The sequence below is a fragment of the Phasianus colchicus genome, chromosome 12, assembly GCF_987193195.1.
Source record: "Phasianus colchicus chromosome 12, bPhaCol1.hap1.1, whole genome shotgun sequence".
NCBI lineage: Eukaryota > Metazoa > Chordata > Aves > Galliformes > Phasianidae > Phasianus > Phasianus colchicus.
The window spans coordinates 20,549,684-20,577,607 of NC_143447.1; the positions used below are offsets into that span (position 1 = coordinate 20,549,684).

The window sequence follows — 27,924 nt, forward strand, 5'->3', positions numbered from 1 at the left end:
CAGGAGTCAGGGCCGCCGCGGGGGCTGTGCTGCATGTGGCTGCGGTGGGTTGGGAGGCTCAGCTCTCACAGCACTCCCAGACACAACATGGGGCTGCAGCCTCACGGAGAGGCCAGGGATCTAGCCATGACCTTGCCCAGCAGTGCAGCCCGCAGACAAACAGCAGCGGCACAGCATGTCTCTGTAACTTTATCTGCTTTCTGCCTTTGTCATCAACCACCACAAGACTGCTGAAGTATCACAGCTGCAGCTGCAACCTCCAGCCCCCATCCGCTCTGCAGCCATCCAGGGGAAAGGATGCTCACCTGACCTGAGTGTGCTGCAAGAGTTCTGAGCACACTGTGATCACAGGACAGGCAGCAGAGCCCACACGCACCCACCAAGACCCCCCTTACCAATGGGCATTAGCAGGCTGGGGGCATTCTCAGCGCTGCTGGCAGCCAGCCTGAGGCAGCACTGCAGGGCCCTACCAGCAGAGAGCCCACCCACCACCTCTGCCAGTCCCAGCCCCTCGCTCCTACTACAGCAGTATGTGGCTCCTGCAGCTCAGCTGCAGCTCTGTGACACAGGGGCAGAGAAGCACACCAAAGGGTCAGGGCTGCTTCTTGTCACAGCATCAAAACCCCTGCGGCAGAGCACTGAAGCCAGCCAGGAAAAGCATTTCCCTGTTTGCTGAGGTCTTGAGTTTAGCTTCACCTGATCAGGACACAATATGCTTTGTGTGCAATTCCTATGCTTTCCTGTAACCATTGTGCCTAATTGTTTCACTCACTGAGTCATATGTTGAAGCTCGCTCCTTGCCATGGTGACACAGGAACTATTAGGTGGGAACACGCTGTGATAACTACACAAAATTGATATCTCAGCTGATGACAGAGCAGAGCAGGAGCTGGGCACGGAGCTCTACTTGTCATCAGGATGTCAAGGCCAGGAACACCAGGAAAGACTTGCCTATTCCCAAGCACCGCTGCTGCAGGAGCACAAAGCTGCCAGTGCCTGGGGCAGTGGGACCCAGCACAAGCTGCAGGGTGCAGGGACAACTGCAGCACTGGGGTCTGGCTCCACGCACAGCAGAAGCACAGGGATCCCAGAGCAGCCAACAGCTCTTCCTGGGGCTGGTCAATGGCAGCTGTTCTCCTGCCGCAGCACTGGCAGGGTCGGGCTTACTCAGGAGCTGCTGTGTCCAGGGGGACCCACCCTGCCAGCACAAGGGAATGCTGAGGTGAATCCCCAGGAGCAACATCTCACTGCCAGCCTTGGCACCCCCGCACTGACTTCCCAGAAGATAAAACCTCTTCCTTTCTTTTGAGAAGGCACCACAGCACTGCAGAAACTGATGTAGTGGTTGGTGACCCAATTTTGCCCAGCTTCGAGAGAAATCTTATCTCCTGTGGTTGGGTGCTACCGCATGGGCAACTCTTACAAATCTGCCCCGGGCTGCTTTCCTGCGAAACTCAGCTGGTAGGCAAAGGCACACTGACGTGGGCAGCACCACGCTGCTTACAGAAAACCTCTCCCGTTTCCATGAAGAGGCTGTGCCTGTGGGCACTTCCCTTTTCCCCTTGCTGAGCCGATGCTGTGAGGAAGCCATGGCAGCCAGAAGGCAGGGGGAAAACCCCAGGGAGAGCTCTGCAGCACCGACGCTAACCCCCTCAGCCTTCAGCCCTACAGCACCGCTCCAGGAGCTGCCACGCAAGCAGCAGGGGCCAGAACACAGCGGCCAGACCCAGGAACCCCGGACAGCGACACGGAGCGGGCAGGGGGCCGGGGCCGGGGCCACGTGCGGGCCGCTCCGCACCACATCATGGCGTGCCGGGGGGTGACGGGCACCGCGGCCGTGCGCCCAAAGTGGAAAATCCCTCCTGACCCCGAGGCGCCCGCGTTCTGAGCACCAACGGCAGCTCTCGCCGCACCGCAGCCGCACCGCAGCCCCGGCCGCCCCCGCGAGCAGCCGGAAATGACCTCGACGCCAATCGTCACTTCCGGCCGCTCGTGACGGATCGGGGCGCTTTCACTTCCGGCGGAAGGGGGGTTCCAGTTCCGGGTGAGCGGGCGGTTGGTGTTGTGAGTGGCCGCTGCTCGGCTCGTCCCGTGTCTCGCCGCCACCATGTCAGCCCCCAGCGCTCTCGTGAAGCAGCCGCCCATCCAGTCCACGGCGGGTGCCGTGCCCGTCCGCAATGAGAAGGGTGAGTGGGGGGACGCCGGGAGAAGCGGGGGGGCCTGGCACAGCGGCCGTGTGAGCACGGCCCGGTGACGGCCTGCCCGCCCACCCACCCGCAGGCGAGCTGTCTATGGAGAAGGTGAAGGTGAAACGGTATGTGTCGGGAAAGCGGCCCGACTACGCGCCCATGGAGTCCTCGGAGGAGGAGGACGAGGAGTTCCAGTTCATCAAGAAGGCGAAGGAGCAGGAGGTGGAGCCCGAAGAGCAGGAGGAGGAGGTCGCCAACGACCCTCGGTTGCGGCGACTGCAGAACCGCATCACTGAGGACGTGGAGGAGCGGTGAGTGCTGATATCTGGGGGCCGTGCTCTTCCTCATGTTCCCCTAGCTTTGCCTTTCTGGATTCAGGGAAGATGCACACAAGGACTGTCTTTTCTTCATATGCTTTGCGGTCACAGCTCTTACTACAGTCTCATTAAAAACAGATCACAAGAATTTCTCTTCCTGTATTCTCCTTGTGTTCAAAGCATTATAGTTGAATGGACATTTGTTTCAGGCTGGCAAGACACCGCAAAATTGTGGAGCCTGAAGTGGTTGGAGAGAGTGATTCTGAGGTAGAAGGTGAAGCATGGCGTGTGGAGCGAGAGGATACCAGTGAAGAGGAAGAAGAAGAGATTGATGATGAGGTATGTTTGTATTGCTGAACAGATGGTGCCTAAGGAAGTCCCCCTAGGCCGTATCTGGAATTGACTTTTGCAGAAACCTGTGAACATTGATGGGACTGGGTGAATGTTGGGATCTGAGTCACAGCCAGCTGTGGTGTGATCCCAACTTGTGGCTTATGGGGCACTGGGGAGGTCACTTGCATGCTGAGGTGTGGGCTCTTAACAGTGAGCTCAACATCATGCTTTCTGTATGGAAAAAGGAAGGAAGCAGTAGTGGGGCTGAATGGCTGAGTCTGTGTTTGGTGCGTCTCCGCTAGGAGATTGAGCGTCGGCGTGGGATGATGCGTCAGAGAGCACAGGAGAGGAAAACTGAGGAGCTAGAAGTGATGGAGCTGGAAGATGAGGGCAGATCTGGAGAAGAATCTGAGTCAGAGTCTGAGTACGAGGAGTACACAGACAGCGAGGATGAAATGGAGCCACGTCTCAAACCTGTCTTCATCCGCAAGTAGGTGACACAGCTGCATGGGCCAGGTACTGCACAGGATTCACTGCTTCAGCTCCTGCATCAGGGATGGGCAGTGACTGACCTGGCAGGGCATGGCTGGGTCTGAGTGGCAGCAGAGGGACTTTGGGCAAATGCAGAACAACAGGAACCAGGCAGTGTATTCCAACATGTCCCACAGCCAGTGGCGGGATCTCCCAGTCACCTTTGTGCATGTTTGGGGATTGAGTATGGTGGCTCTTGTTTGGGCAACAAGAGGAGAGAGCCTTGGTACTTGGCCCTGCCATGTGGGGCATAAAGGCAAAAGAGGCTGCATTGTAGTAGCAGAAGTCTGCAATGGCTTGTTGAAAGGCTGAAAGCTTTTGTGGTCCCTGCTCACAGGAAGGACCGGATCACAGTTCAAGAGCGAGAAGCAGAAGCCTTGAAGCAGAAGGAGCTAGAACAGGAGGCAAAGAGATTAGCAGAGGAGAGGCGAAAGTACACACTCAAGGTACAGTGGGGTAGGCCGGGGCAGGCTGCTGGGACAGCTGCTGCAGTGAGCTGAGCTTGATCTTGGCTTCAGATCGTGGAAGAGGAAGCGAAGAAGGAGCTGGAAGAGAATAAGCGCTCGTTGGCAGCACTTGATGCTCTTGATACAGATGATGAGAACGATGAGGAGGAATATGAGGCTTGGAAAGTACGTGAGCTGAAGCGCATCAAACGGGATCGTGAAGAACGAGAAGCGTAAGTACTGTCTGCTTAGGGTAGGAGAGTCCCTGCAGTCCCAGGTCCTGCAGGACAGTGGACAGTTGAGGTGTCTCTTTCTCGGGCTTTGTTTTGGTTGCATCAGAAACCTTTCTTGAGAAACCATTCTTGAGATGCTTTACTCCATTATGGAGTCAGTAAACGTATTCCCTCAGAAGGTCCTGGGTGGCAGCAGCTGTTCCATCCTGGGAGGGCACTGGGAGATGCGGGGGCTCAGGGTTTCTCTCTTGCCCAGCATGGAGAAGGAGAAGGCAGAGATCGAGCGGATGCGGAACCTGACAGAGGAAGAGCGTCGTGCTGAGCTGCGAGCCAACGGCAAAGTCATCACCAACAAGGCAGTGAAGGGCAAATACAAGTTTCTGCAGAAGTACTACCACCGTGGTGCTTTCTTCATGGTGAGTGCTGCTGACAGGCCTGGGGCTGTGTGGGACCACGTGCCTGCTTTGGGGGAACTTTCGCTAGTGGTATCCAGATAAGGGCTGGCCCTTTGCAGCCAGTATGCTGCTGAAGTGACTGCGTTGATCTGAGATGCCTGTCAGGTCTGGCAGGCAGGGTGAGTAAAGACATGAGTCCCCCATTTGTCAGGGACTTGCTGCAGAGCAGTTGGTTCTTGGTAGCTCTTTTCTGCTTGTCTGCTACTGACACTTGCTGGAAACTTGCAAGTCAAGCAGGTGTATCCTTCCTCTGCAGGATGAAGATGAGGAGGTGTACAAGCGGGACTTCAGCGCCCCTACCCTTGAGGACCACTTCAACAAAACTATCCTGCCCAAAGTCATGCAGGTAGGCGTGTGGCAGGTCTGTGTGCTGCCCCAGCTCTGCCAGTGCTGCTCAGCTGGGGCTCGTGCATGCCAAAGGAAGGAGCAGTGACATGACAGGGTCCCCACATCTTACCCAAATGGATGCTCACAAATCCTTCCTGCTTCCCAGGTCAAGAACTTTGGGCGCTCAGGACGGACGAAGTACACGCACTTGGTAGACCAGGATACCACCTCATTTGACTCTGCCTGGGGCCAAGAAAGTGCACAAAACACTAAATTCTTCAAGCAGAAAGCAGCGGGTGTGAGGGATGTCTTTGAGAGACCCTCAGCCAAGAAGCGGAAGACCACTTAAGGGAGCACACAGGAGGGCACCCTGTGGCTGCCTACTGGGCAGAGAGGCACTGCTCTGTCAGCTGCCCAAGAGCCTGGGCAGGAACAGCAGGGACAAAACACCGCACCAGGACTCGTGCCACAATAAGCTGTTCCTCTGTGCCCCTGCACTATGTCCTCCCTGTTGATTTGGTGGCATGAATCACGACCTGCACTTCAGAGACTCAGCAGACTCCATCACTGGCTCTTGTGAAAGATGACTTCCAGCCATGCTGAGCAGCCTCGTGGTCACGTTACCATCCCACCTGCCTGCAAAAGCTTCGGCAGCACCAGACCAGCTGTACAGAAGCACAGCACCCCCTGCTCTAGCATCCCCACCTTCAGAGGAAGTAGCAGACAGTTATCCCTGTCTGGCCCATACTATCTCGCTATTCCTCCTACCTTTCCCCATTGTCATTTTGGATCTTCCTTTGGTTGGGAACAGCTGTGACACTGTCTCCTAATCCTGTTTCTGCAGGGCTTGGCTTTTCTACCTGTACAGGGGGATGGGATTGTTTTGATTAAAGAAATTGTTTTCTTACAAATTCTAGTAGTGCTGTCTGTGGCGGAGCAGGCCAGGCACTCAACCACCCTGCTCTGGCCAAGTGCTTGCCCTCACCTCAACAGAGGAGCAGCTCCCAAATATTATCAGCAATGGCTTGACAAAGGCTGACACATCACTGAAAATCAGGGTTCCTGCCTACACTCGAGGTGGGCAAAGGCAGCAGCTTGTTTCCAGCTGGTCTGCCCAGCCTCCTGTAGTAGGGACCAAAAGCCTGTCTTGGAGTAGCCTAACAACCCAGGAAAAACCTGGGCAAGCTCACTGATGTGCAGGCAGGGACCAGCAGTCATCCTCTAATTGAGGGAAATCTGGTTATCACCACCCTGATGCCACACATTGTCCCCACATTATCCCCATCACCAGGTGCCCTCTGGGATCTGCCCAGCAGGGGAAATGCTCAGTGCTGCATGAACCACAGGGACAGCCCGTTCCCACTGGTGCCTTTATTCAATAAGTTAACATACATCATCTCCAACCAAAGTCACGTTGCTGTTCTCAGAACAAGGGAGCACAGAGCCAGGGCAGCTTCACAGCCCATGCTCAGTTGGTGAGGGTGATCAGTGCTTCCACCACGTTGCCCATGTGCTCCCGTAGACTACGCTCTGCAGCTGCCCGTGAGATCTCCATCTCATTCATCTGCAGGAGAATAGCCACAGCTCAGTACAGCAGACACGAAACCACCCTGCAAGCCAGGGTGGAAGGGGGAGGCTCAGCTCAGCGGTGGGCACCCCGCTGTGCACCTCTGTGCCATGGCTGTTTGCCAGAGTGGTTCCAGGCACTGGCTACCCCTAAGGTCTGGGATGTGCTGGCACCAACTCGGTTTCCTGCCCTTACTTACAATCAGCTCCAGGTCTTCTTTTTTGATGGTGACTTTGGCCAATTCCTTCTCCCTGCAACCAGAGGCAGAACCAACCACCGGTGAGGGGCAGCTCCATTCAACCCCAAACCACAGCAGAAGCGACTCCATGGAGGAGCACCGCATATACCCCCCGGACCTCCACCCATGGCAGATGTGCTGTGGCTGCGGAGGGGCAGCAGGAAGCCGAGGCCGAGCCCAGAGCCGAGCGGGTGCAGGCCGCGGGGCCGCCTCTGGAGCCACGTGCGGGGAGCGCGGTTACCTCTCCTGCTTTGCCTTCTGCTCGCGGGACCGCCGGTCTCCAATCACCGACATGGCCTGGTGGAACGAGCACAGTCACCTCGGTGCGCCGGACCCGGCGCGTTCCCGAGCAGCCCTCCCCGAGCAGCGCCCGGCCCGCACCGTCTCCAAGTTGGAGCTCTGGATCTCCTTCTCCTCCGCGTAGTCCGTCACCCTTTCCAGGTCCGCCGCTCCGCTGTCATGTTTCCGCGGCTTCTCGGCCGCCCTTCCTCCCGCCCCATCGCTGCCTCCACCAGAACCGTTCGGCTCAGTCTCCAACTCCAGCTCCACGTCTCCTTCTGCCGCCATTACACCTCCTCCGCGCCCCGCTTCCGGCGGAACCAGCGAGAGCGGGGTGGGGGGGGGGGGGGGGCTGCGCGGGCTAGAGCGGCAACCCCTGCGCCCGCGAGGAGGACAGAGCGCCCCGCTGCGGTCACCCGGGCCGACGCGCGGCCCCCTGCGCCTTGTGTTCCCACAGCCGCCGCACCGGGAGCCCCGGCACCGCCTCGGCTCCCCTCGGCTGGGGCTCCACGCTTCGCCCTTCCCCGTGCAAGGCAGCAGCGCCCATGGCCGGGGGGATGACCGTGTCAGCCTCTCCGCAGCGAGCAGATGGCGGGGCGGGTCAAACTGACAATCCCCTTAATCCCATCACAGGGCCCGGCCGAGACAGGACGGGTCATGGCGGGCACCAGGGCGCGCGGCCTCCTGCACTCGCTGCTGGGCCAGGTGGGAGCTGGGGCTGGGGGCACCGGGGCGGGGGGCTCGCTTTGGTGCTGACCGTTTTCCCTCCAGCTGTGCTGTGGCTGCGGCCCTGGCAGAGGGCTGCGCGCCTCCACAGGCACCCGCATCCTCTACACCCTCCTGCACGTCCTGGCCTCTGCCGTGTGCTGCCTCATGCTGTCCCGCACTGTGGCTCAGGCTGTCAAGGAGAAGGTGAGCAGAGGAGCGGTGGGGGCTGCGGGCTGCTGGGGCTGCTGGGGGGGTCGACGGGTGTGCCGGAGGTGCTGGCACACCCCCCATCCAACCCCTCGTTGCTGTGCCCACAGATGCCATTCTCGGAGGTCCTGTGCCAACACCTGCCCGGCAGCATGGACTGCACACAGCTCGTGGGCTCCTCGGCCGTCTATCGGGTCTGCTTCGGCACTGCCTGCTTCCACCTGGTGCAGGCCGCCCTGCTCCTCAACGTGCGCTCCAGCGCTGACTGCCGCGCTCAGCTCCACAACGGGTGCGGGCTGGGATGGGGCCGGGAGCTGCGTGTGCTCTGGGGGTTGCTGGGTGACACAGAGCTGTGTCTCCCTGACATGTGCTGCCCTGCAGGTTCTGGTTCCTAAAGCTGGTGCTGCTGGTGGGGCTCTGTGCCGCCAGCTTCTTCCTCCCTGAGGACAGCTTCGTTCAAGGTGTGACTCCACCCTGCCCAGGCCAGTGCCCACCCGTGGTCCCATGGCCCCAGCTTCATGCTAGCGTCATCACTGCCCTTTCCCCCTGCAGCGTGGCACTATACAGGTGTCTGTGGTGGCTTTGCTTTCATCCTCATCCAGCTGGTGCTGATCACTGCCTTTGCACACACCTGGAACAAGAACTGGTGAGTGCCAGGATGGGTGGGTGGATGCCTGCGTGCTGCTGGCTCTCACCACTTTCCTGTCAGGCTGACAGGCGCAGCGCAGGACAAGCGCTGGTACCTGGCCGTGCTGCTGGCCACCACTGCCTTCTACACCCTCGCTTCCGCTGCCTTTTCCTTCCTCTACAAGTACTACACCCACCCAGCTGCCTGCCAGCTCAACAAGGCACTGCTCACTGTCAACGGCAGCCTGTGCGGCATCATGTCCTTCATCTCCATCACACCCTGTGTGCGGCTCAGTGAGTACCACATAGCATGGCATAGCATGGCATGGCATGGCAGAGCATGTCACAGTGCTGCCTGCTGCATTGCAGGGCTGGCTGTATCTTGGGGTCGGGAGAGTGGCTGTAGGCTCCCAGCTCAGCAGAAGCCAAGGACATTTAGGAAGCATGAAGCTCCCTGAGGCTCCCTCTGGCCCTGGGCTGTGTCCTCCTGGTGCAGGGCTTTGGGCATGGGATCTGCCGAAGGGGATGCCTGGAAGCCACACAGAGCCTCTGACCCCTCTCCTTGCAGAGCAGCCACGGTCAGGGCTGCTACAGTCCTCAATCATCAGCTGCTACGTGATGTACCTCACTTTCTCTGCATTGTCCAGCCGTCCCCCAGAGAGAGGTGAGTGCTCCCAGTGCCACAGGCAGCCAGCTGCTGAAGTGCGAGCCCACTCTCACCTCAGCCTCCCTGCAGTGCTCTACAAGGGGCAGAACCTCACCGTCTGCTTCCCAGGCATCCAGCAGGATGAGCTGCAAACAGAGGACACCACAGTCGCCATCCTGGGGGCTGCCATCATGTACGCCTGCGTGCTCTTTGCATGGTGCGTGCACCCACAGCGTGGGGGGCAAGGGTAGTTGGCTTGTCACAGTGCTGGCCCTTTCTGGGCACAGCCTTCCTTGCAGGCACCCCATGGGACTCTGTTCCTAGCCCATGGCATGGACAGCAGAGCTGGGGATGTGCCCAATGGCATTTGTAGGTGGGCAGCCTGATGTCCCTAGGCCCAGCACAGCAGATCTGCTGCTGCTGTGATGATCCCAGGTGCCAGATCCAAGAATGGGCAGGAGGCCTGGCATAGATCCTTGTGTTACAGTTTTCTGTGTCTCTCTCGTGCACAGTAATGAAGCCTCCTATCTTGCTGAGGTCTTTGGGCCCCTCTGGATGGTCAAAGTCTACAGCTTTGAGTTTAAAGTGAGTATCCTATCTGTGGCCCTTCCTGCCACAGACACCCAGATGCAGCACCAAGTCCTCCTGAGCCCCACGTCCAGCCCAGGGTTTGTCCAGCCAAACGAGGGACTTTCCTGTGCACACCCCTTCTATGCTACCCTCCCTGCAGCCAGACAACCCTGGCTCAGTTCAGATGCTGTGGTGCTGCCCAAGCAGGGGCTGTAGTGGGGATGAGTGTCATAGGTCACTGCCTTATCTCCTTTCTAAAACTTGTTTCTCTGTCTCTCTCTGCAGAAACCTTCTTGCTGCTTCTGCTGCCCAGAGAAGATGGAGGAGGAGCTGAGAGGTGAGTACAGGATGGGTGCCAGCGGGTCAGGGGGAGGCTGTAGTGACACATGGCCTTGGGTACCTGTGTCAGATGCAGAGGTGTTGATGAGGACAGTGTGCAAGAGCTGCCATCACCCTCCCTCAGGTGCAGCTCAGGAACAGACATGCGAGCAAGAGGAGGAGCCTGCTGGAGGACAGTGTGTTTTCCAGGATGAGCGAGACCGTGTGGTCTACAGCTACTCAGCCTTCCACTTTGTCTTTTTCCTCGCCTCGCTTTATGTCATGATGACGCTCACCAACTGGTTCAGGTAGGGCTTACGCTGCTGGCCACCCCATTGTCCTTGCTCTGTTTCCCTATTGCTTATGTAGCACCCACTGCAGGCTGCCTCTGCTCTGTCACCCAGCCAGGTCTGACCTGCTCCCTTTGTGGCTGCAGCCACCAGGTGCTTGTCACCAGAGCAGACCAATGTCTCCGACCTGGCCATGTGCTGGGTAAGACCTGCGCTCACAGGCCTGCACCGCCTCACCCAACAGCCTCTGCCAAAAGCAGCTGGTGCTGCTGCAGGACAGGCTAAAGTCCATGGGGTTGGGGTCCCCAGAGTAGGCAGGACATGGCCAAAGACATGCAGCTGCTGGGGCTGGGGGAACCTGCCAGCTGATGATGATGCTGCACCCCATACATACCAATATCTCCCTGCTACTCAGTGGCTGTCCTCTCCCTGCAGCTACGAGAGTGCAGTGCTGGAGACCACCTTCACACATGGCAGCTGGTCGACGTTCTGGGTGAAGGTTGCCTCGTGCTGGGCCTGCGTCCTGCTCTACCTGTGGCTGCTGCTGAGCCCTCTTTGCCTCCGTGGCTCCCCACAGCACCGGCAGAACAGCCCAGCCCTGCGCATTGTGCGGCGGCGACGTGCCCCACACCGCATCAGTGTCTCCACATAGTCCTTGCTGGGATGGACTCTGCTTGGCCCTGTGCATGGTCCTTGTGCTGTGTGCCTGGGTCCTGGCCTCACCAGTCCCCTCAACTGCTCCTCACCCCATGGCTGAGGAAAAGATGTCATCTGAGCACAGGAGGGGAACCTAGGATATGGAAGCTCTGCTACACCAGCTCCAGGGACACATCCTGCACTGAGCTGGAGCCATCGAGGGGCCATGCCGAGCCTGCCCAGATGGCAGGTGCTCAGCTTCAGCTGCTGCTACACTCCCCTCCAGCCATGAAGGCAGCTCTTGCCCATCTGCCACCCCTCTGTCATGGCCCAAGGCCGGCGGGGAGCAGCGCTCTGGTCCGTCTGCTGTATGTCAGCTCACCTTCCCGGCAGTGTGGACTGTAAATATTGTAAATAGCTCCGTAAATACGTTTTTTAACATAAATCGCTGGCCTGACTCTGTGCTGCCTGCTCCACACGCATGCAGCAGCCGTGGGACTGCGCACGGCCATTGCCAGCAACACCCCGGCGCCAGCCCCAGTTCTTGCAGCAACCGCAGCTCCCGGGACCGCAGCCTCACTGCGCCGGACAGAACCCTCCCTTCACCCGTTCGGCTCTCTGTGACCGAGCGCAGCCCCGCGGAGCACGGACGGACACATCCCGCTCGAGCCCAGAGCGAGCCGAGAGGGGCCGGGGCGCGGGGGCCGTTGGGCCGCGGTATCAGCACGGCCGCAGGAATGCGGGCCGGCCCCGGGCCCCCGCCCCGCCCGCAGAGCAAACACGGCGGGGCCCGGCGGTACCGCGCGGTTCTGCGCCCGACGGGGGCCCCGTGCGGCGGCAGCTCGGCCGGGTTCGGCCGCCCGTAGGCAGCTCGACGGGGAGGGCCCGGCAGAGCAGCCCCGTTTCCCCCGGAGCGGCGGTGCGGGCGGCTGTCCCGTTTCCCCCGGCCATGAAGGGGCGCGGACGGGGCGCGGGCGTCGCGCGGCTGCAGCAGCGGCTCGAGGACGCCGCGCAGGTAGGGGTGCGGGTTTGGGGGCGGCTGTGGGCTGTGCCGGCGGAGCCAACGGGACTCTGCCCGCCAGGAGAACGCGCGGCTGCGACTCAGCGTGCTGCGCTCCGAGGCCGGACAGTCCCAGCTGCGGGCGGAGCTGGAGCAGCTGCGGGAGGACCTCCATCGTCAGGCACAGCGACGCAGAAGGTGGCATTGGGGGCGGGGGGCGAGGAGAAACCCCGGCCCCGGGCTGCGCTCCGGCCCGGTCCCGCCCCAGGGTGTCCACGGGTGCGCGCCCAGGGACGGCCCCGCGCTGTCCTGAGGTCCCGAGAGAGTTCCGCCGGGAAGCGCTGCCCGCTCCGTCGTGCCGCGAACGCCGGGAAGCCCACGCGGAGCCGCTGGCACGGCCCTCCCGGCCCGCTGCTACCCTTCCCCGCCCCCCTCCCCACCCTACGGTGACACCGCGCGTCCCGGAGCTGCTCCAGCGCTTCCGGCACCCCGAAATGGGGGAACGTGGGAGGCGGGAAGGACGTGGGTAGACCCCGGTGCCGGCCCTGCCGTGAGGATGCCGTTTCTCCGCAGAGAGCAGCAGGCGCTGCGGGAGCTGGCGGAGGAAAACCTGGCCTTCACCAGCTACATCAGGATGCTGCAGTAGGTCGGGGTGTGCAGGGCGGGAGGCGGCGCGAGGGTCGGGCAGGACACTCTCCTCCCCCGGTGCCGACCCGGCCTTAGGTCGCCGCTCTGGGCAGGTCGACGAATAGGAGCCTACGGGAGAGCAACGGCAGCCTGCGCTCAGCCCTGCTGCTGGGCTCCTGCAGGGGCCCCAGAGCGGTGAGCACTGGCGGGGGGGGGACGGGACGGGACGACGGGGATGGTGCCGGCGGGGCCGCCCCACGACCTGCCCTGCAGCTCGGGGGCTGCAGCTGGGGACCCCCGGAGCCCCCAGTGCCGGCAGCGGCAGAGCCCCTCGGGAGCCCATCAATGCCGACACCCCAACCTCGCCACCCCAAGCCCCTGTTCAGCCCCGCAGCCCCCTCCCACAACCTCCCCAAGCGTGCTCGCAGCAGGTAGAAGTAAATGCACAGGTGAGGGAACAGCTGCAGCCACCCCTCCCCAAGCACCATGCTGGGCACGGGTCCGGGTGGACGGTTCCTTGTGCCCCCGGCAGAGTTCAGCCTGCAGCGAGGACTCAGCCTCACCCAGCGACGCCAGTTGCCGGAGCTTGGAGGATGCGTGTTCTGCCAGCCCTGCTCAGGACACACAGGTGCGGCCCCTGCCCGCTGCCCCACCCGACCCACAGACTCGGTTGCCTCACTGTGAGATCTGCCACTCCACAGGACCCCCAGGCAGGCGAGGTGGAAGGCAGCTGCCATCCTGCACAACGCTGCTGCAAGAGGAAGCTCTCTGCCTTTGCACTGGAGGTACGCATCAAGTCCCCATCCGGCTCACACAGCCCGGCTGGAAGGGGAAGCGGGGATCCCCCTGGCACTGACGGTCTAACAGCTCGCTCCATCTCCCAAGGGGTCTGGCACGGGAGAGCAGCCCGCGGCCCCCAGCCCCGTGTACCGGCTGGTGCTGGCAGGGGACAGCAGTGCAGGCAAGTCCAGCTTCCTGCTGCGCCTCTGCAGAAATGAGTTCAGAGGTGACATCTCCTCCACGTTAGGTACCAGGGCTGGGACAGAGGGGCTGGGATAGGTGGGCTGGGGCCTGATGGCTGCCCCGGGCAGGAGTGGACTTCCAGGTGAAGGAGCTGCTGGTGGACGGGGAGCAAACCACACTGCAGATCTGGGACACTGCTGGGCAGGAGAGGTGAGGAGGGCAGCAGCGCCCGCAGCACAGCCAGGTGTCTGCTGCAGGCCTGGCCCTGCACGGCCCCCACATGGGTGGTGACAACACCCCCGGCTCCAGGTACCGCAGCATCTCCCGCTCCTACTTCCGTAAGGCCCACGGCGTGCTGCTGCTGTACGATATCAGCTCCCAGAGCAGCTTCCTCAACGTCCGCCAGTGGATCGAGGACATCGAGGTAACGGGAGGGATCCAACAGCCCCCAGAGCAGAGCCGGGCAGCTTTTAGTAGAACGGCAGGACCCCGAGCTGCCCTCTTCTCCTGCAGGGTGCCGGGACCGCAGTGCCACTCATGCTGGTGGGCAATAAGAGCGACCTGCGGGCCGGGCTGCCGGAGACGGCAGGGGTCCAAGCAGCCCACGGACAGAGGCTGGCCACGGTGAGCAGCTGCTGCTGGGGGCGGCCCCCGGAGGCGCTCCCCCGGCCCCCGATTCCAGCCGCGCTCCCTCCAGGCCCACAACTGCCTGTTCTGCGAGACCAGCGCCAAGGACGGCACGAACGTGGTGGAAGCCGTGCTGCACCTCGCCCGGTGAGCGGCGACGAGGGGAGGGGGGACCGCGCAGGCCGAGGGCGGAGCGCCGGGCTGACGCCGCGCCTCGGCCCGCAGAGCAGTGAAGAGGACGGCGGCCTCGGGCAGCGGCGCCCGCCTGGATCTCAGCATCCCCGCCCCGCGGGCCGCCGCGGGCTGCTGCAGGGCCTGACGCGGGAGCGGCTCCGCGCCCGTCGCCTCCCCTTGTTCCCCCCCCGTCCCCTCTCCATCCCCCCGCCGCGGTTCCAGGCTCTCACTACAGCCGCTTCCACCGCAGCCGCAGCGCTCCGCTGCCTTCGTTCCGCCGGGCTCCCGCAGCGGCCCCTCCCGGGGCTCGCAGATCGAGCGTCGCGGAGGCCCCACGGCACCGACCGTCCCCGTCCCGGGGCTCAGCCGGGGACCCCGCGTCCCCCGCCCCTCCCCGCCGCCGGGCGCACGGAGGAGGCCGGGCCTGCAGGGCTCCACGAGCTACTTTAATGGGAGAGCGGCGCTGCCGGAGAGCCCGGCGGGGCGGGGCGGCCCCGGGGCTGCGCGGGGCATCGCTGAGCACCGCCCGCGGGGCACCGCCGCTACTTGTTGCCCTCCTTCTTCTCGTCCGCCTTCTTCTGCTTCTGCTGCATTATCTCCGAGTCCCTGCGGAGAGCGCGGCGCGGTCACACCGGGGCCGGCGGGGCGGTGCGGTGCTGCGCGGTGCTGCCGGCACTCACCTCTGCTTGCGGGCGGCGGCCGAGAGCCCGTCGTCGCGCCGTTTGCCCTTGCCCGAATCGCTCTGCTTCTTCAGGTTCTTCTGCCGCGCCAGCTCGCGTTGGTTCCCGCCTGCACGGCGCGGCCCTCAGCTCGGCCCCGTGTGCCGGGCCCGGGAAAAGGGAGAAGGCCCCGCGCCCTCCCGCCCGCCCCCCGCTCCGCGGTGGGGAACGCGGAGCCGCCCCGGCCCGGCCCCGGCCCCGCTCCCACCCCCACCCCCCGGCGGCGCTGCGCCGCTCCCGGCCCGGCCCGCACTCACGGGTCATGGTGCCGCTCCCTCCCGCCCTCCGCTCCGCCGCCACGTCCCGCACTGCCCCCCCTTCGCCCCGCCCCCGCAGCGCCCTTTAAGGGAGCGCCGCAGCCAATCGCCGCGCCGTGCCCGCCCCCCACCGCCCTCCCATTGGCGCGCTGCGACGGCCCGGCCCCGCCTGATTGGCCGCGGGCTACGGCCGCCGTTCCGCCGGCGGGGGCGATAACGCCGGGAGCTGCGGCGCAGGCGCGAGGAGCCGCGGGGCCGCGCCCGTGGGCCGGGGGGGCGGGGGGCGGTGCGGCCGCTCCTCCTCGGTGCGCGCGGGGGCGGCGCGGAGACCCGGCTGTTCGGAGCGCCGCTCCTCGGGCGGGGCCGCTCCCTTCCTGCGGGCAGAGCGGCCGTGAGCGCGGCGCGGAGCCGGGCGGCGCGGGGCGGGGTTCGGCCCCACACGCACCCGGAGCTCTGCGGCGGCCGCGGGCGGTCGCGGGGCTCCTCGGCGGTGCGGGCGCGGCGCTTGGCCAGGCGGGAGAGCTCCGCGTGCACGGGCTGCGGGAGAGCCGCGGGGCTGCAGCGTCGCGGAGGGAGCGCTTCCGCGGCCCCGCCCCGCCCCGCCGCGCACCTTGCTGGCCGGGTCCAGCTCCAGCGCCCGCCGCAGCACGCGCGCCGCCTCCTCGTCGCGGCCCTCCTCGGCCAGCAGCTGCGGGGGGACAGCGGGAGCCGTGCGCGGTGCGGCGGGAAGCGGCGGGGGGAGCCGCGGGGTCGCGGACGCACCTGTCCCCGCCGCAGCAGCGCGGTGCCGTTATCCGGGCTGAGGCGCAGCGCCGCCTCTACGGCCGCCAACGCCTCGGCGCCCCTCTGCAGCCGCCGCGCCGCCGCCGCGCAGTTGTTGAGGCACTTCACGCGCTGCTCCCGCAGCTCCTCGTCGTGCGGCCCGGGCGGGGACGCGGGGCGGCGGTCGGCGCCCGTCCCGTCCAGCCGCTCCTCGCCGGCCCCTTCGAGGGCGCTCAGTGCCAGGCGGTACGACAGCAGCGCCGCCGCGAAGTCGCCCCGCGCGAAGTGGACGTTTCCGCGCTCCCGTTTCTGCGCGCCCAGGCGGAGGCGGGCGGCGGGCGGCAGCCGCTGCGGGTCGGGGCCGTCGCGCACCTCCAGCAGCGTCACCTCGAAGACCAGCGGCGCCTCGGGGGGCACGTCGGGCTCCCTGCGGGACCGACACCCGCTGTCCCCGCGCCCCCGTCTCGTTGGTCGCCCCCGGCCCTCCGGTCCTACCTGCCCGCGCGGCCGTAGCCGTAGGGAGAGGCGGCGAGGAAGAAGCAGACCTCCCCGGCCCGCATGGTGGGGACGCCGAGTTCCAGCGCCTGCGGGCACGGAGCGCAGGCTGTGCTCGCCGGGCTCTCCGCGCCCCGCGCCCCGCTACCTGCGCTGCCGACCTGCACGGCGTCGCCCTGGCCCGGCACGAAACTGAGCCGCGGGTCCCGCTCCACCAGACCGCCGTCCTCCAGCGCTCCCAGCACTTTCACCGACACCTCCTGGCCTGGCTGCGGCGCGCCTCCCCGCCCGTCCCGCACCACGCGCTTCCGCAGCAGCCGATCCTCTACGGGCAGCACCTCGTGAGAGCCGCTCCGGCCGCGCCGCAGCCCCGCACCCGCCGCCCGGCGCTCACCCGTCACCTCGCTCCAGCCCTCGGCGGCGAAGAGCGGCGCGAAGCCGTCGGGTCCCAGCGCCCCGAGCGCGTCCAGGCGCCGGTAGAAGAGCTGCTCCTCGTCGCGGCACGACGGCACCGCGATAGTGGTGTGCGGCATGCGGAACCGAACGCGCCTGCCCCGGCCCGGCCCCCGCAGCCGCTCGCCGGCCTCCGCCTCCCTCTCCGGGGAGCCGCCGGCCGAGGCTCCTTGCATGCCCGCCCGTCGCACCGCCACCTGCCCGCCGCCGCGAGCCGACCCCGGGCCGGGCGGGCCCGCGCTCCCCGCGTCTCGGCGGCGGCCGCCCGCAGCCCCCAGCCCGCTCCGGGCGCGTCGCCTCCGGCCCTGCCGAGCCGCGACTGCCCGGGGCCGCACAGAGTCGGGGGCGCCGCCGAGCGCATCCCGCCGCGCCGTTACCTAACGCCGGGAAGCCGCTAAGGGGATTAGCGGTGACGGCAGCGCGTCGCGGACCGACGGCAAAAATAGCCGCTTCGGGACGAGCTCCGCCGCGGGAGTCCCGCCGGAACCGGGCAGGTACCGCCCCGGGGCCGCCCCGTCCCGCACGGCGCCGGCAGCCACGGGGTGAGTGTCGCTGCGGCCGGTGGCACCGGCCCCGGGGGGTTCGAGGGCACCGGGTCATCCAGGGTAGGCAGGAGGAGCCGCTCGGGGCGTCGGGACGGGGTAACGCGCCGGCAGGGGCCGGGGGGGAAGTTCTTCGTTCCCTGGGCCTGTGCCGGCAGTACGGCCCCGCGGGAGGGAGAGGCTCAGCGAGACGCGGCCCGGACGGGCGGTTCTCCGCTGCCAGTGCCTGCCGGCGCCGGGAGGGACCGGGAGCCCTCCGTGGTTCTTCACCTTCCTCCTCGCATCGCAGCCGGCGCGAGCCGGGCAGCCTCGAGTGCGTAGAGCTGGCCGCGCCCCGGTGAGTCCCTCGCTGCCGGGGCTCAGGGGGTGGGGGCCGCCGTCCCTCCCGGTCTTCCGTTGCTGTCCCTCTCCCATGCCGCGCTCGGGGCTGTGCCGGTGGCATCACGTCAGCGCCCGCTCTGGTCCCGCTGGCGGTTGTGCGCTGCCTGGACACCTCCCTGTGCGACCTACTGCAGGGAACCTGCTTGGGCAGAGCGGTTGGACTCGATCTCTTGAGATCCTTTCCAACCCCTGCCATTCTGTGATTCCAGAGTCTCCAATCTGCATCCCCATAGCACAGCATAGCAGGACAATTCTTGCTACTCATTAGCTGGAGAAAAGACAAGCTTAACATCGAGAACAAGGCCCTGAAGGCTCACTGAAGGAAACTACTCACAGTAGGAAGGTGCTGTTCAGAGAGCATCAGCCTGATGTTATGTTTAATGAGTCTCCAAAGGACAGGGGACACTTAGGTTTAAGGGGGTCATTTTATTGTTTCACTTCTCCAAATGTACAAAAAAAAAATTAGAAAATAACCCTACCCCCCACCCCCTCCCAAACCACAAAACAAACCAGTCTGGGGAGCCCCACAACAGTGCAGCTTAGAGGCGACAGGAAATTAAACAGAAGTAGACACAGCAGCTGGAGCCCCTCAGCCCTCATAGTCATTGGCTCTCCACAATCCAGAACTGGCCCCAATCTGCCCAGTGCTTCCCCAATTCACACAGAGCCCATCCCGACAAGATGGTGAGTGGGTACTTTACAAATCCTCCTTCGCCTTCTTCTTGGATTTCTTGGCTTTATCTTCCTCCTGCAGCACAGGAGTGCTGGTTGCCTCCCGCTTCAAGTAGCTGATGAAGTCACTCACTTCTCTTCCACCCTGGAGAACACACAAGGCAGTAAGGCACAACCTGTCCTCACTGTGGACTTTGCCTTTGCTAGGGGAGAGTTTGGGTGGTGCCAGCCAGGAGACCAAACTAACTGCAAGCAGAGCTCTCTCCTGTGGGTCTGCAGCAGAACAGTCTCAGCAGGTACCACCACGTGTGTTCCCTGGGTAACGGGACAGAGTGCCAGGCACAACACTGGAGAGACTCCACATTATTTGACACCTGGATTGTACCTCATCACTTCAGAAAGCCCCAGGAGTTGCATGACACTCACCTCATACTTCTTTGGACTTTGCTTCTTGCCAGCTGGAGCAAAATAGATGGTAGGGAAGCTGGGGAAAGAGAAGAGGTGTCTGAGCTCACGATGTGCTGCTTTTTTCAGGCTCTGCCCTTCCAGACCATCACTGAGAGGACTTGCACCCTTGCTCTAGTTTTACATAGCAACAAGAATAACCAGCTCTTAAGCCAGTATATGTGGCATCCAAAAGCCTTGTCTTAACTGCACAGCTGGCTGAGCACAACTACAGTCAGGTTTGCTAGCTTTCAGAAAAGCAATTCCAGTGTTATTTTTGCACCAAGACCAGAATCACAGCAGATTCAAGAGGAAAGGCTCAGTGAGACAAGCTTTTAGGTATGGCAAGGACACCAGAGGAGCAGAACAGATGTATGTATTTCCCTGTCCGTACCCCCATTCTCCCCAGGAACCTCTTTCAGATCTTCTGTAGAGGATGCTGGGCAGAGACGGAAGCCTGAACTTGTGTCCACTGACATAGTGGTCTAACAGAAGTAGCACCTACCCTCTGACTTCATATGGAGAAGGCACATCGTTGGCTGTAGCATCCATTTTGGCAATGACAATATTGGGGTCTTTACTGAGCTGTTGAAAAAGCACATTAATAACCAATCCATAGCAGTTAACACCAGAACTAAACTATCAACATCTAAGGTGGGATTTCACAAGACAGCATGTACCATTCACAAAAAGCTGAATAAAAATTATTCTAAAGAGTTTTCTTCTGCTTCAGCAAGGGCACAGGGAAGCCCCTCTTCATTCAGTTGTATGCAGCACAGATCTCCCAAAAAATATCAGACTAATTCAGTAGCTACAACTTCTAAGGAATGCTGACCCCAGAGGCATTGCCTTCTAAAAGATTCAAGGCAGACAAACTGTGAGTATAAGCAGTGCCCACGTAGGAAGGGTATCTGACAGCCACATAGGAAAAAGTTAGATCTGCAAAGACATATTTACACCACTAATGAAAACATAAACTGATAGAAGGAGAACAGTGTCATGCATAGTCTTTACAATACTATAATCAGAGGGAAAAGACCCAAAAAGGAACTTTCCCACCCGAGGACTAAATAAGGTAATTATAATTGATGCACCGCCACCAAACCAGCTCAGTTACTGGCAGGATCTGGAGCATGGCAATGCACTTCTGCATCTACAGGAGATGGCAAACACTGAAGTCCTCAGGAAGGCATGGTTATACCACTACACTGTAAAGGTTGGAGAGACAGAATACGCAGAACTGTTTAGTGCTGCAAAGCTGTCGTTTACACTTGCAGTAGAGACTCTGACCTACCTTCTCTCCCAACTCTTTGTATTTGGGCTCCAGATTCTTGCAATGGCCACACCAGGGTGCATAAAACTCTATCAGGACATCTTTGTCTTCTGCATTAACAATTTCATCAAAGTTCTCAGCAACCACCACCTGAAAGAGTTTGATCACACAAAGTTTGGACTTCTAAGTCAACAGTGAGGCTGTACCATGACATGCTATGCCCCAGAAAGGCTGGCCTCCCACTGCACTAGGATGTGCACTGTATCTACACAGTGAGCACCAAACTGACCAAACACACAGCTCTTCACCAGGCCGCAGCATCTTGAGCAAGCAGGCAAAAGCCTGTGGTAAGATACTGGCACCACCTGCAAGTGAGTTTTGGACACTGTAACACTGCAGGAGAAAGGCAGAATAGTTTATTTCTTAATCCCAGCAAGCTCCAGGCTAAAGAATGAGTTTAACTGCATTTGCTGAGGTCATCCCAACCCATACATAAATAAGCAGTGCAATTTCACTCCTGTGTAAGACCCTCATCTGAATGTAAAGCCATGGGAATGCTTTCCTTCAGGGCAAATTCCAGTGGGATGAACAAGCAGTAGGAATTAAACCATAATCTTAAGCTGATGAGATGAACACATAAGACTTTAGGAACTTGAGCAGTTGTGACCAGCTTCAAAGCCATTCCATGGGGGAGGCACAAGTCAAGATAACAGAACCCTTGTAAACCTCAATGATCCTGCGCTTGCAGAGAGAGAGCATCATAAGTGGGCTCATGCAGGAGTAACTATGCTGAGAAAAAAGTATGGAATCAAAACTGCAAGCTGAGTTTCTTTAGCTCAGAAGTGCAACATAAAAGGGAATGAATTCTTTTTCTACACACTACCACAGACTCCAAGGTTCCACAACAGTACACTTGCAGCAAGGTATGCTGGCATACAAGTAGAAGCTGCTGCTGAAGTGTTTTTCATCACTAGCAGCAGCTTTTACCTCCCTTGATACAACACTCACCTTCACAGGGCCATCATTGTTTTCAGGGACAGGCTCTGATTTCAAGTACTTTTTCAAGTTGCCATCAAAGTAATCTTGCAAGAATCTCTCCAGAGCCTTTCCATCACGGCTGAAAGCAAAGTGACATTTTATAGCCACTATGACACATACAGGATGACAGAGGAAAACCTTCAAGGCTGATTTAACCTCCTTCCACCCACATAACAGATGCCACCTGCATCTGTGAGAGCACCACTCTGGGGCCAGCTGAGAAGAACAAGCACAACAGATACCACTAGAGTTTTGGCAGGAGCCTGGGTAACATCTCATGCTAGGTTTTAGGCCTTCAGAGCATCCTTAGATTTCTTCTTTTCTGAAGGAATGTACAGCTATTCCCACCCACATCCTTTACTGAATCTTAATTCCTAAGCAGACATTATACAAAGTTACAGAATTAAGCTGAAGATATTTAAAAGACAGGACAGGCTCTAGAGGGCAAGAAAACACACTGGACAACTAAGAATCTTTCTGACCCAGCAGTCATTTCTTCCAGCAGGAAGATCCAGCTTTCCTATTTCCTCCAAGCTAATGAACAATTGTTTGGCCACAGACTCCCATACCCGAGTCTATCAAGCAAGAGGCAACACTGCTAACATTCAAAAACTTACGAGAATTCTTCCTGCATGACATATTTATCTCCTTTAGCTGTTCTGATGGCAACAACAGGAGCCTCACCCACGCTGCTGTCTAGACCAAATTCTGACAGCTCGTGGCCAAAAGTTTTCCGGCTAGCAACAGCAAATGACAGTTTGTGACCAGCATCCAAGAACTTCTTTGCAATCATCATAACTCTGAAGAAAAAAAAAAGATGACAAAAAACAGAAAACAAAGCATGATTCCTTGGAACATTATCTTCCACATGAGATAACACCTTTCAAGTTGAGGAACACACTGGACACAGAATTCAATGGTGTGGTGTGAAGTGATGCATTCCACATAGGAAAGTCCTCTCAGTGTTAAGAAGCAAAGCAAGCTTGTTTATTCTTAATACAGCCTGAGCAAATGTCAGGTGTACTTTTTTTTTTTTTAACCCATCAGCTTGATCACTGAAGAATATAAAGGATAGAATACTAATCTTACCAAGGAAATTTCAGCTTAAAACGTAAGGACTAGATATCCAAAAATAAGTAGCTGGGTTTTCAAACAAATTCCTTGAGCAGCAAGCACAGTACTCTTGATTAGAAACGCAGTGAAGATATTTCCAGGGGAGAATAATTCCCATATGAATATAAGAAACTTTAAGTTGAACTACTGAACACCACCAATGCAGGGATCAAATGAGAGCAGCAGATGAATGCTACCCCAGCCACCACGTACCGGTTGCGCCAGTAGTTGGAGCCCTTTGCATTCTTCTCATAATCCACATCATAGTATGCCACCAACAAATCCTTCCCTTGGATCAAGTCTTTGTTGTCTTCAGTCATATGTGGACAGATACCAAAGCTATCAATGAGACAGAGGTTAGCAGGTTTGACTTCACTACCCAAATTCCATCACCTCCCAGGAATGGTCTCAATACAGCACGTTCTTGATTCTCACCCAAGAATGCTTAATATCAGTAACAGAAACATTTTGCCCATTCACATTCCATATTATTTCAAGTCAAATCTCCATCTCCAGCCACAACATCAATTAATGCATCTGATCTAAGGTTTAAGATGGCATACTTCTCAGGAAGTATACATTTCTTTTAAACAGAAGCCTGGTTGCTGATGTCAACAACCACACCAGTATTTCCAGAAAGAAGGGAGATAGGCCAAAGGAAACGGTGTAAGCAGGACAGCCCTTTTGAATACTACGCAGAAGTGACAGCTAAGCTTGGTAGAGAAAATGAGTTCTGACAGGATGGAACCCAATTTGGGATGGACTCTAGTCTATCATGTCGTCCAGCAAGGAATCACTCACATATTCTCCTGGATAAACTTCTTGATCTTTGCACTGGTGATTTTGTCTTCAGTGTACTTGACAGTGCTGTCCTCAAACTTGTTTGCCAGCCGTGAAGGTCGGAACAGGACCACACCCCTGAGAGGAAGCAGATACCATGAAATCGTTCAAAGCATTCCTGGGCTTTCGAGGGGCAGCAGCAAGACGAGACAAGAATTCAGCCTCCAGTGACCACCCTCATTAACATCCAAAGACACAGCAAAGTGGACTATTTTCTTGGTAGCATTACTGCACCAGATGTACCTGCCAGGCTGTTTCTCATTATTCAGACACGCCATGGCCTCCAGCAACAATAAACTAGAAAGAACAAGCAATGGGGATGCAAAACACCTGTTGAGACACTTCCCACATGGAGGGGAACACTAATCCTCTAGATCCTGCAACCGTTCTATCACACCCGAACTCTTGCCAACAGACACACACACCACCAGCTGGGAAAGCAAAAATACCTTACAATATGCTCAGATTAACTGGAATTATTTTGTTCCAGTTGCCCTAACAAAAAAAATCTTTAAGAACTTACTCTCCATCTTCCTCGTACTTATGCACCAACTGCTCCTCACTGGTGTGTGCAAAACGGTAGTTGTCTCTTAAGTTGTTGGCAGCTTTCATGAATTCAGAATAAGCATCGCCAGAAGCATCTCTAAAGAAGCCTGCAGCAGAAAGACAGATGGTGACCTCAAACCAACTCAGCAGTAGTTACTGTGCAGCTCATCATTTGTCTTTACAGTGCACCAAAAGCTGTCTGCTTAACCAAGTTCCTCAACGCACATCCAGACCTCAGGTTTTGACAGTTTCTCCCATTTTTAGTGGAACACTTATGCATTTCTTTCCTTCCACCAGCAGCGAGTTGCTGAAGAATTAGTCATTCAGCTAAAAGAGAACTATCTGCTGAGCACTACGATTTCCATTTGCAGTCATATGTGACACTATAAATGGTAGCAACTGGTAGCCAGGGTACATAATAGAAGTTTAGGAGTTCTGATCAATACTCAGTCCATTCCATTTGTATGCCTGACCTGCACAAAGGAAAGCTGCTATTACCACTCGTAAACCATGATCAAATGAGACAAGGATGATAAATACCATCAGAGCAGGATTTCTAGAAATCCAAAGCTACCTCTTGTCAGGCAGCCAAAAGAGCAACAAGCTTAACAAAAAAAAGACTACAGTGCCAGGAGTTTCGAAAGACAGTCAAAGAGCCACAGGAAAAAAAAAGTTGGACTGAATCCCCAGAGGTCACTAAGTCCAATCTCCTCAAAGCAGAGGCAGCTTAAAGTCAGGTCAAGTTGCTCAGAACTTTTTCTAAACGAGTTCTGAAAGATCTCCAAGATTGAAAGTTTTGAAACATCTCTGATCACTTGCTTCTGTCTTTTCCTTCCTGCCATGAAAGACTTTTTTGCTCACCTGGAACTTCCCTTACTATACTTTAGGAACTGCCTCTTATCACAGTACATTCGCAACAGATCTTCCAGAGTCAAATGTACACTTAAATTCTGCACCAATTCTACTCACCCACTACAGAAGCATCTTTATCACCAATGAATTTCTCAAAATCAGCCATGGAACTGAGAGCCACTGAAGCAGGTCCTGCCTGTTTCTTGAGATGACTGACAATTCCATCTTAAAATAAAAGTGAAACCATTAAAGGGATCGATACAAAGCTTCATGAGATACTTTTCAAGTTCCCTAAAACAAAAGCCATTTCTGACAATTCTTCTACCAGCTTCCAAGCCAAGTGGCCCAATGGTGACACAATAAACATGGTATGAACTGAAAGTTTGTCATCAGCACCTTTTCTTCACCTTTAGTGAACTGAAATCGCACTGAAAACTAATCTTAGAAATGCAGAGATTTTCAGAGCACTGTCCTGCTAAAAACTTTTTCAGTGCTCTCATAACAAAAGCTGCACACATATTACCAATGTGTTACAGAACACTGCACTGTAAAAAATGATTCACTAAATGAAAAACTGATCAGGAAACAGAACACCTCCTCACTGCTGCAAAAGGAGTGCAGAGATTACGAAGTTACTTGTAATAGGAAGTTAATGGTATAAGATCTTCCCCTAAAGCATTTTCCACGCACCACCGATCGTGGATACCATGCTTTAGAGATAACTTGGAAGCCTTTTCCTATAAGGGAGAGTTTTGAGTGCTATCAAGTGCTATTATTAAACATCCAGTGCTCTTCCAACAGAAGGAGTTCTGGGAAGGGCAAAGGTGTGCACGTGAATGGAATTCTTCTTTGTACCTCTCCATACATTTCACATTTCTGAAACAACGACTGTTCTGTGTGGGCCTGTCTTCTAGCACTACTTCAGCAAGATGCAGACAGATGCTGACAAGCCCTCACCCGCTGTCCTGGGTCCATCATAGGTTCCTGATTCTTCTCCATCTCGAAAAATCTTCAGGGTGGGATATCCACTGACTCCATACTTGTTGCAGGTGTTTGAATTTGCTGTACAGTCAACCTAAGACAAAAGAAATATTGCTATTCAATGATTTATCAACCTGCATACCCAGGCAAAAGCAGCTCTGCCACTGCACGCATTATCACATAAATTGGAAGACTGAAGGGCTTGAAAACTCTCACATGCTTTTAATCAGGGCTGGATTCCTTCTACATAAAATGTAAAGGTCTGAGAAACACCTGTGAGACCCAAGTCTATGAGATCAGAAGCCAGGCCCAACATGAAACCAAGCAGCCCATGGGTGACGTGGTGCACAGACTGTCACTGAGACGTCAGTACTACAGAGCATGTAACACGTGTAACAGCACAGATGCATTAAGAGGCACAGAAAAGATTTAAGGAAATATACAGGAAACTAATAGTTGCAACTTTGAGATGCCTTCCCCATTAAAATACTAATAAGGGTAGATTCTTGTTGATGGGAGGCTTAACAGGAATCAACCTGTTAACAATTCCTAGCACCTTATCAACACTGAAGGTTTCAGCAACAGCTGAAGCAAACACAAGTCCGGAGGAATCCATGTCAACTTCCCATAAAGCAGCAGACCCTTATTTAGCAAAACCACGCAAGTTTCCTGGAGGAAAAGGTGGTTCTTTAACAAAGCTCCTTACTGCGTAAGGCAAGGGACAATACCACAACTACTGAGTACAGCAATTCTTGGATTGAGACTGCACAGCTCCCAGGCAGCTCACCCCACCCGAGCCCCCTCCCAGCCAGCAGCACACGCCCATCTCACAGCCTCACATCGGCCACAGCCCTCAATATCAGACCGTTCCCGGTGTTTGAGTCTTCGAGAAGCTGCAGCTCATCACCGCTCTGAGCCACGGGCATGTCGGATGCGCAGCCCAGCAGCCGTAACAACACGGCTTCTTCACCCGCAGCAGCCACGGAGCCGCAGACCCCGGGCAGAGCCGCAGCCGCCCCTCACCTTCACGAGCGGGACGATCCCCTTCAGTCTGGTGGCGGCCGCCTCGTATTCCGGCGCCAGCCGCTTGCAGTGCCCGCACCTGGGGGGAGGAGGAGGAGGAGGAGGAGGAGGAGGAGGAGGAAGAGGAGGGGGAGGAGAAGGAGGGGCGTCAGGTCCGCCAGAACGTCTCGCCCCGCCCCCACCTTCGCCCCCGGCCCAGCCCCGCAGGCCTGGCTTTGCCCCGCCGCCCCTCACCAGGGCGCGAAGAACTCCACGAGCACGAGTCCCGGGCGCTCGGCCAGGCCGCTCTCGAAATCGGCGTCGCTGAGCTCCACCACGTCGGAGGCGGCGGCGGAGAGGGCGAGGAGCGGGAGGAGCAGCAGCGCGGCGGGTGGCGGCCGAGGCACGGACATGGCGGGCGGCCGTACAGAGCTGCGCTCCCTCCTCGGCGGCGGCGGCGGCTGAACAGGCGCCGGGGGCCGCAGGCCGGAAGTCCCGCCTCCGCAGCCGGATCTGCCGTGTGGCAGCTCCCCATTGGGCGTCGTGCCTTACGTCACGAGAGCCGCGGCCAATGGGCTGCCGAACGGGTAGGGCGGGGAACCGCAGCGGCCGCCCCGCCCCCGCGGGCCGCTGGGTCCCGGTGCAGGCCGGGCCTCGAGGGGGCGGCGTGGGGGCGCTGGGCCGCGCTGGGCCGCGCGCGGTCGGCGGTCGGCTGTCGGCTCTTCCCGCCCCGCCCAGGCTTCGGCGGCGGCAGAGGCGTCCATCCGTGCAGGCGCCGCTGCAGAGAAGCGTTCCGGTACAGCGGTCGCATCCCAGGCCAGCAGGACAGTCGCAGAGCTGCACGCAGAGCAGATGATCGTAGCCGGGCAAGGAGCGCCTTGGCTGCAGCCGGAGTTCGCACAGCTCCCTTCCTCAGCCGGCTGCTGGAGGCACGGCCCAGCCCCATCTGCGTTGTTGCTTGTGCTGCCTCAGCACTGGCGCCCCGTGAAGAGGTGTTAGGGACAACGCAGCAAGCTGTCCAGCAGTTGGCTTTCTCTCGCAGTGCTGTAGTGCCCGCGTGCTTCTCAGGGCTGCTGCGTTGCCAAGGGTTTGTCCAGTGCCGCCTCTGCCGCTTGGCTCCCACCTCCCAGAGCTGCTTCATCTCTACACAGGCCGCGAGAAGCAGGGCAGGCTGATGTGCAGGGATCATCACCAGTTGGTCTGCATTGCTGCCCGCCACACCAAGACCTTCATCTCCCCGCACAAA

General features: G+C 58.7%; 6 protein-coding genes and 1 pseudogene across 14 annotated transcripts; 3 read left to right on the plus strand and 4 right to left on the minus strand.

The window, feature by feature from the left end:
* Window positions 1–2,021: 2,021 nt before the first annotated feature.
* Window positions 2,022–5,733, plus strand: MFAP1 (microfibril associated protein 1). The gene is made up of 9 exons (XM_031587980.2): window positions 2,022–2,186; window positions 2,281–2,500; window positions 2,716–2,845; window positions 3,142–3,329; window positions 3,708–3,816; window positions 3,889–4,049; window positions 4,306–4,465; window positions 4,761–4,850; window positions 4,998–5,733. Exons 1-9 carry the CDS (start codon window positions 2,108–2,110, stop codon window positions 5,178–5,180), a joined length of 1,320 nt encoding a protein of 439 aa, XP_031443840.1. The 5' UTR covers window positions 2,022–2,107; the 3' UTR covers window positions 5,181–5,733.
* A 454-nt stretch (window positions 5,734–6,187) lies between these two features.
* HYPK (huntingtin interacting protein K) lies at window positions 6,188–7,246 on the minus strand. The gene is made up of 4 exons (XM_031587982.2): window positions 7,018–7,246; window positions 6,878–6,933; window positions 6,598–6,649; window positions 6,188–6,395 (listed from the first exon to the last, which is right to left on the minus strand). The coding sequence occupies exons 1-4, from the start codon at window positions 7,201–7,203 to the stop codon at window positions 6,300–6,302; spliced, it is 390 nt and encodes a 129-aa protein (XP_031443842.1). The 5' UTR covers window positions 7,204–7,246; the 3' UTR covers window positions 6,188–6,299.
* Window positions 7,247–7,277: 31 nt separating this feature from the next.
* On the plus strand, window positions 7,278–11,526 carry SERINC4 (serine incorporator 4). Of its 8 annotated transcripts, none has more exons than XM_090149247.1 (12): window positions 7,279–7,620; window positions 7,687–7,827; window positions 7,941–8,119; window positions 8,212–8,291; window positions 8,383–8,476; window positions 8,540–8,751; window positions 9,026–9,121; window positions 9,194–9,320; window positions 9,616–9,688; window positions 9,959–10,052; window positions 10,107–10,299; window positions 10,717–11,526. In XM_090149247.1, exons 1-12 carry the CDS (start codon window positions 7,504–7,506, stop codon window positions 10,931–10,933), a joined length of 1,623 nt encoding a protein of 540 aa, XP_090005373.1. In that variant the 5' UTR covers window positions 7,279–7,503; the 3' UTR covers window positions 10,934–11,526. The 8 variants fall into 8 exon arrangements, with proteins under 8 accessions (XP_090005367.1, XP_090005366.1, XP_090005365.1 ...); XM_090149244.1 differs by having other exon boundaries at window positions 7,280–7,620; window positions 9,959–10,010; window positions 10,137–10,299; XM_090149245.1 differs by having other exon boundaries at window positions 7,280–7,620; window positions 9,233–9,320; window positions 9,959–10,010; window positions 10,137–10,299.
* LOC116225537 (ras and EF-hand domain-containing protein-like) lies at window positions 11,243–14,660 on the plus strand (annotated as a pseudogene). The gene is made up of 13 exons (XR_016470514.1): window positions 11,243–11,285; window positions 11,552–11,932; window positions 12,000–12,115; window positions 12,491–12,559; window positions 12,658–12,760; window positions 12,804–13,172; window positions 13,246–13,329; window positions 13,430–13,571; window positions 13,636–13,717; window positions 13,817–13,931; window positions 14,021–14,131; window positions 14,205–14,281; window positions 14,360–14,660. The product of XR_016470514.1 is annotated as a ras and EF-hand domain-containing protein-like (transcript).
* Window positions 14,661–14,732: 72 nt separating this feature from the next.
* Window positions 14,733–15,379, minus strand: SERF2 (small EDRK-rich factor 2). The gene is made up of 3 exons (XM_031587985.2): window positions 15,285–15,379; window positions 14,989–15,097; window positions 14,733–14,914 (listed from the first exon to the last, which is right to left on the minus strand). The coding sequence occupies exons 1-3, from the start codon at window positions 15,289–15,291 to the stop codon at window positions 14,851–14,853; spliced, it is 180 nt and encodes a 59-aa protein (XP_031443845.1). The 5' UTR covers window positions 15,292–15,379; the 3' UTR covers window positions 14,733–14,850.
* Window positions 15,380–15,468: 89 nt separating this feature from the next.
* LOC149916316 (peptidyl-prolyl cis-trans isomerase FKBP8-like) lies at window positions 15,469–17,176 on the minus strand. The gene is made up of 6 exons (XM_090149285.1): window positions 16,703–17,176; window positions 16,542–16,630; window positions 16,047–16,473; window positions 15,895–15,972; window positions 15,730–15,821; window positions 15,469–15,658 (listed from the first exon to the last, which is right to left on the minus strand). Exons 1-6 carry the CDS (start codon window positions 17,168–17,170, stop codon window positions 15,469–15,471), a joined length of 1,344 nt encoding a protein of 447 aa, XP_090005411.1. The 5' UTR covers window positions 17,171–17,176.
* A 1,147-nt stretch (window positions 17,177–18,323) lies between these two features.
* Window positions 18,324–27,171, minus strand: PDIA3 (protein disulfide isomerase family A member 3). The gene is made up of 13 exons (XM_031587986.2): window positions 26,934–27,171; window positions 26,700–26,778; window positions 25,653–25,770; window positions 24,813–24,920; window positions 23,821–23,950; window positions 23,259–23,375; window positions 22,671–22,796; window positions 21,962–22,144; window positions 21,315–21,423; window positions 20,328–20,456; window positions 19,539–19,618; window positions 19,016–19,073; window positions 18,324–18,734 (listed from the first exon to the last, which is right to left on the minus strand). The coding sequence occupies exons 1-13, from the start codon at window positions 27,089–27,091 to the stop codon at window positions 18,615–18,617; spliced, it is 1,515 nt and encodes a 504-aa protein (XP_031443846.2). The 5' UTR covers window positions 27,092–27,171; the 3' UTR covers window positions 18,324–18,614.
* Window positions 27,172–27,924: the final 753 nt, after the last annotated feature.

Bases quoted from the DNA above. Each gene is read 5' to 3' on its own strand.
- SERINC4 (XM_090149239.1), top strand. From the start codon at position 7,504: ATGGCGGGGCGGGTCAAACTGACAATCCCCTTAATCCCATCACAGGGC. The intron at 7,828-7,940 runs GTGAGCAGAGGA...CTGTGCCCACAG, and splicing joins CTCAGGCTGTCAAGGAGAAG to ATGCCATTCTCGGAGGTCCT. The intron at 9,321-9,615 runs GTGCGTGCACCC...TCTCGTGCACAG, and splicing joins GCCTGCGTGCTCTTTGCATG to TAATGAAGCCTCCTATCTTG.
- PDIA3 (XM_031587986.2), bottom strand. From the start codon at position 27,091: ATGTCCGTGCCTCGGCCGCCACCCGCCGCGCTGCTGCTCCTCCCGCTC. The intron at 24,921-25,652 runs GTGAGGGCTTGT...TTTTATTTTAAG, and splicing joins TGATGGACCCAGGACAGCGG to ATGGAATTGTCAGTCATCTC. The intron at 19,619-20,327 runs GTAGGTCAGAGT...CTTTTTCAACAG, and splicing joins ACAAAGAGTTGGGAGAGAAG to CTCAGTAAAGACCCCAATAT.
- HYPK (XM_031587982.2), bottom strand. From the start codon at position 7,203: ATGGCGGCAGAAGGAGACGTGGAGCTGGAGTTGGAGACTGAGCCGAAC. The intron at 6,934-7,017 runs GTGCGGGCCGGG...TCGTTCCACCAG, and splicing joins AGAGCTCCAACTTGGAGACG to GCCATGTCGGTGATTGGAGA. The intron at 6,396-6,597 runs GTAAGTAAGGGC...ATTCTCCTGCAG, and splicing joins AAGAAGACCTGGAGCTGATT to ATGAATGAGATGGAGATCTC.
- LOC149916316 (XM_090149285.1), bottom strand. From the start codon at position 17,170: ATGCAAGGAGCCTCGGCCGGCGGCTCCCCGGAGAGGGAGGCGGAGGCC. The intron at 15,973-16,046 runs GTGCGTCCGCGA...GTCCCCCCGCAG, and splicing joins CGCTGCTGCGGCGGGGACAG to CTGCTGGCCGAGGAGGGCCG. The intron at 15,822-15,894 runs GTGCGCGGCGGG...GCTCTCCCGCAG, and splicing joins AGCTGGACCCGGCCAGCAAG to CCCGTGCACGCGGAGCTCTC.
- MFAP1 (XM_031587980.2), top strand. From the start codon at position 2,108: ATGTCAGCCCCCAGCGCTCTCGTGAAGCAGCCGCCCATCCAGTCCACG. The intron at 3,817-3,888 runs GTACAGTGGGGT...TCTTGGCTTCAG, and splicing joins GGCGAAAGTACACACTCAAG to ATCGTGGAAGAGGAAGCGAA. The intron at 4,851-4,997 runs GTAGGCGTGTGG...CCTGCTTCCCAG, and splicing joins TCCTGCCCAAAGTCATGCAG to GTCAAGAACTTTGGGCGCTC.
- SERF2 (XM_031587985.2), bottom strand. The intron at 14,915-14,988 runs GTGAGTGCCGGC...CGCTCTCCGCAG, and splicing joins GCCGCCGCCCGCAAGCAGAG to GGACTCGGAGATAATGCAGC.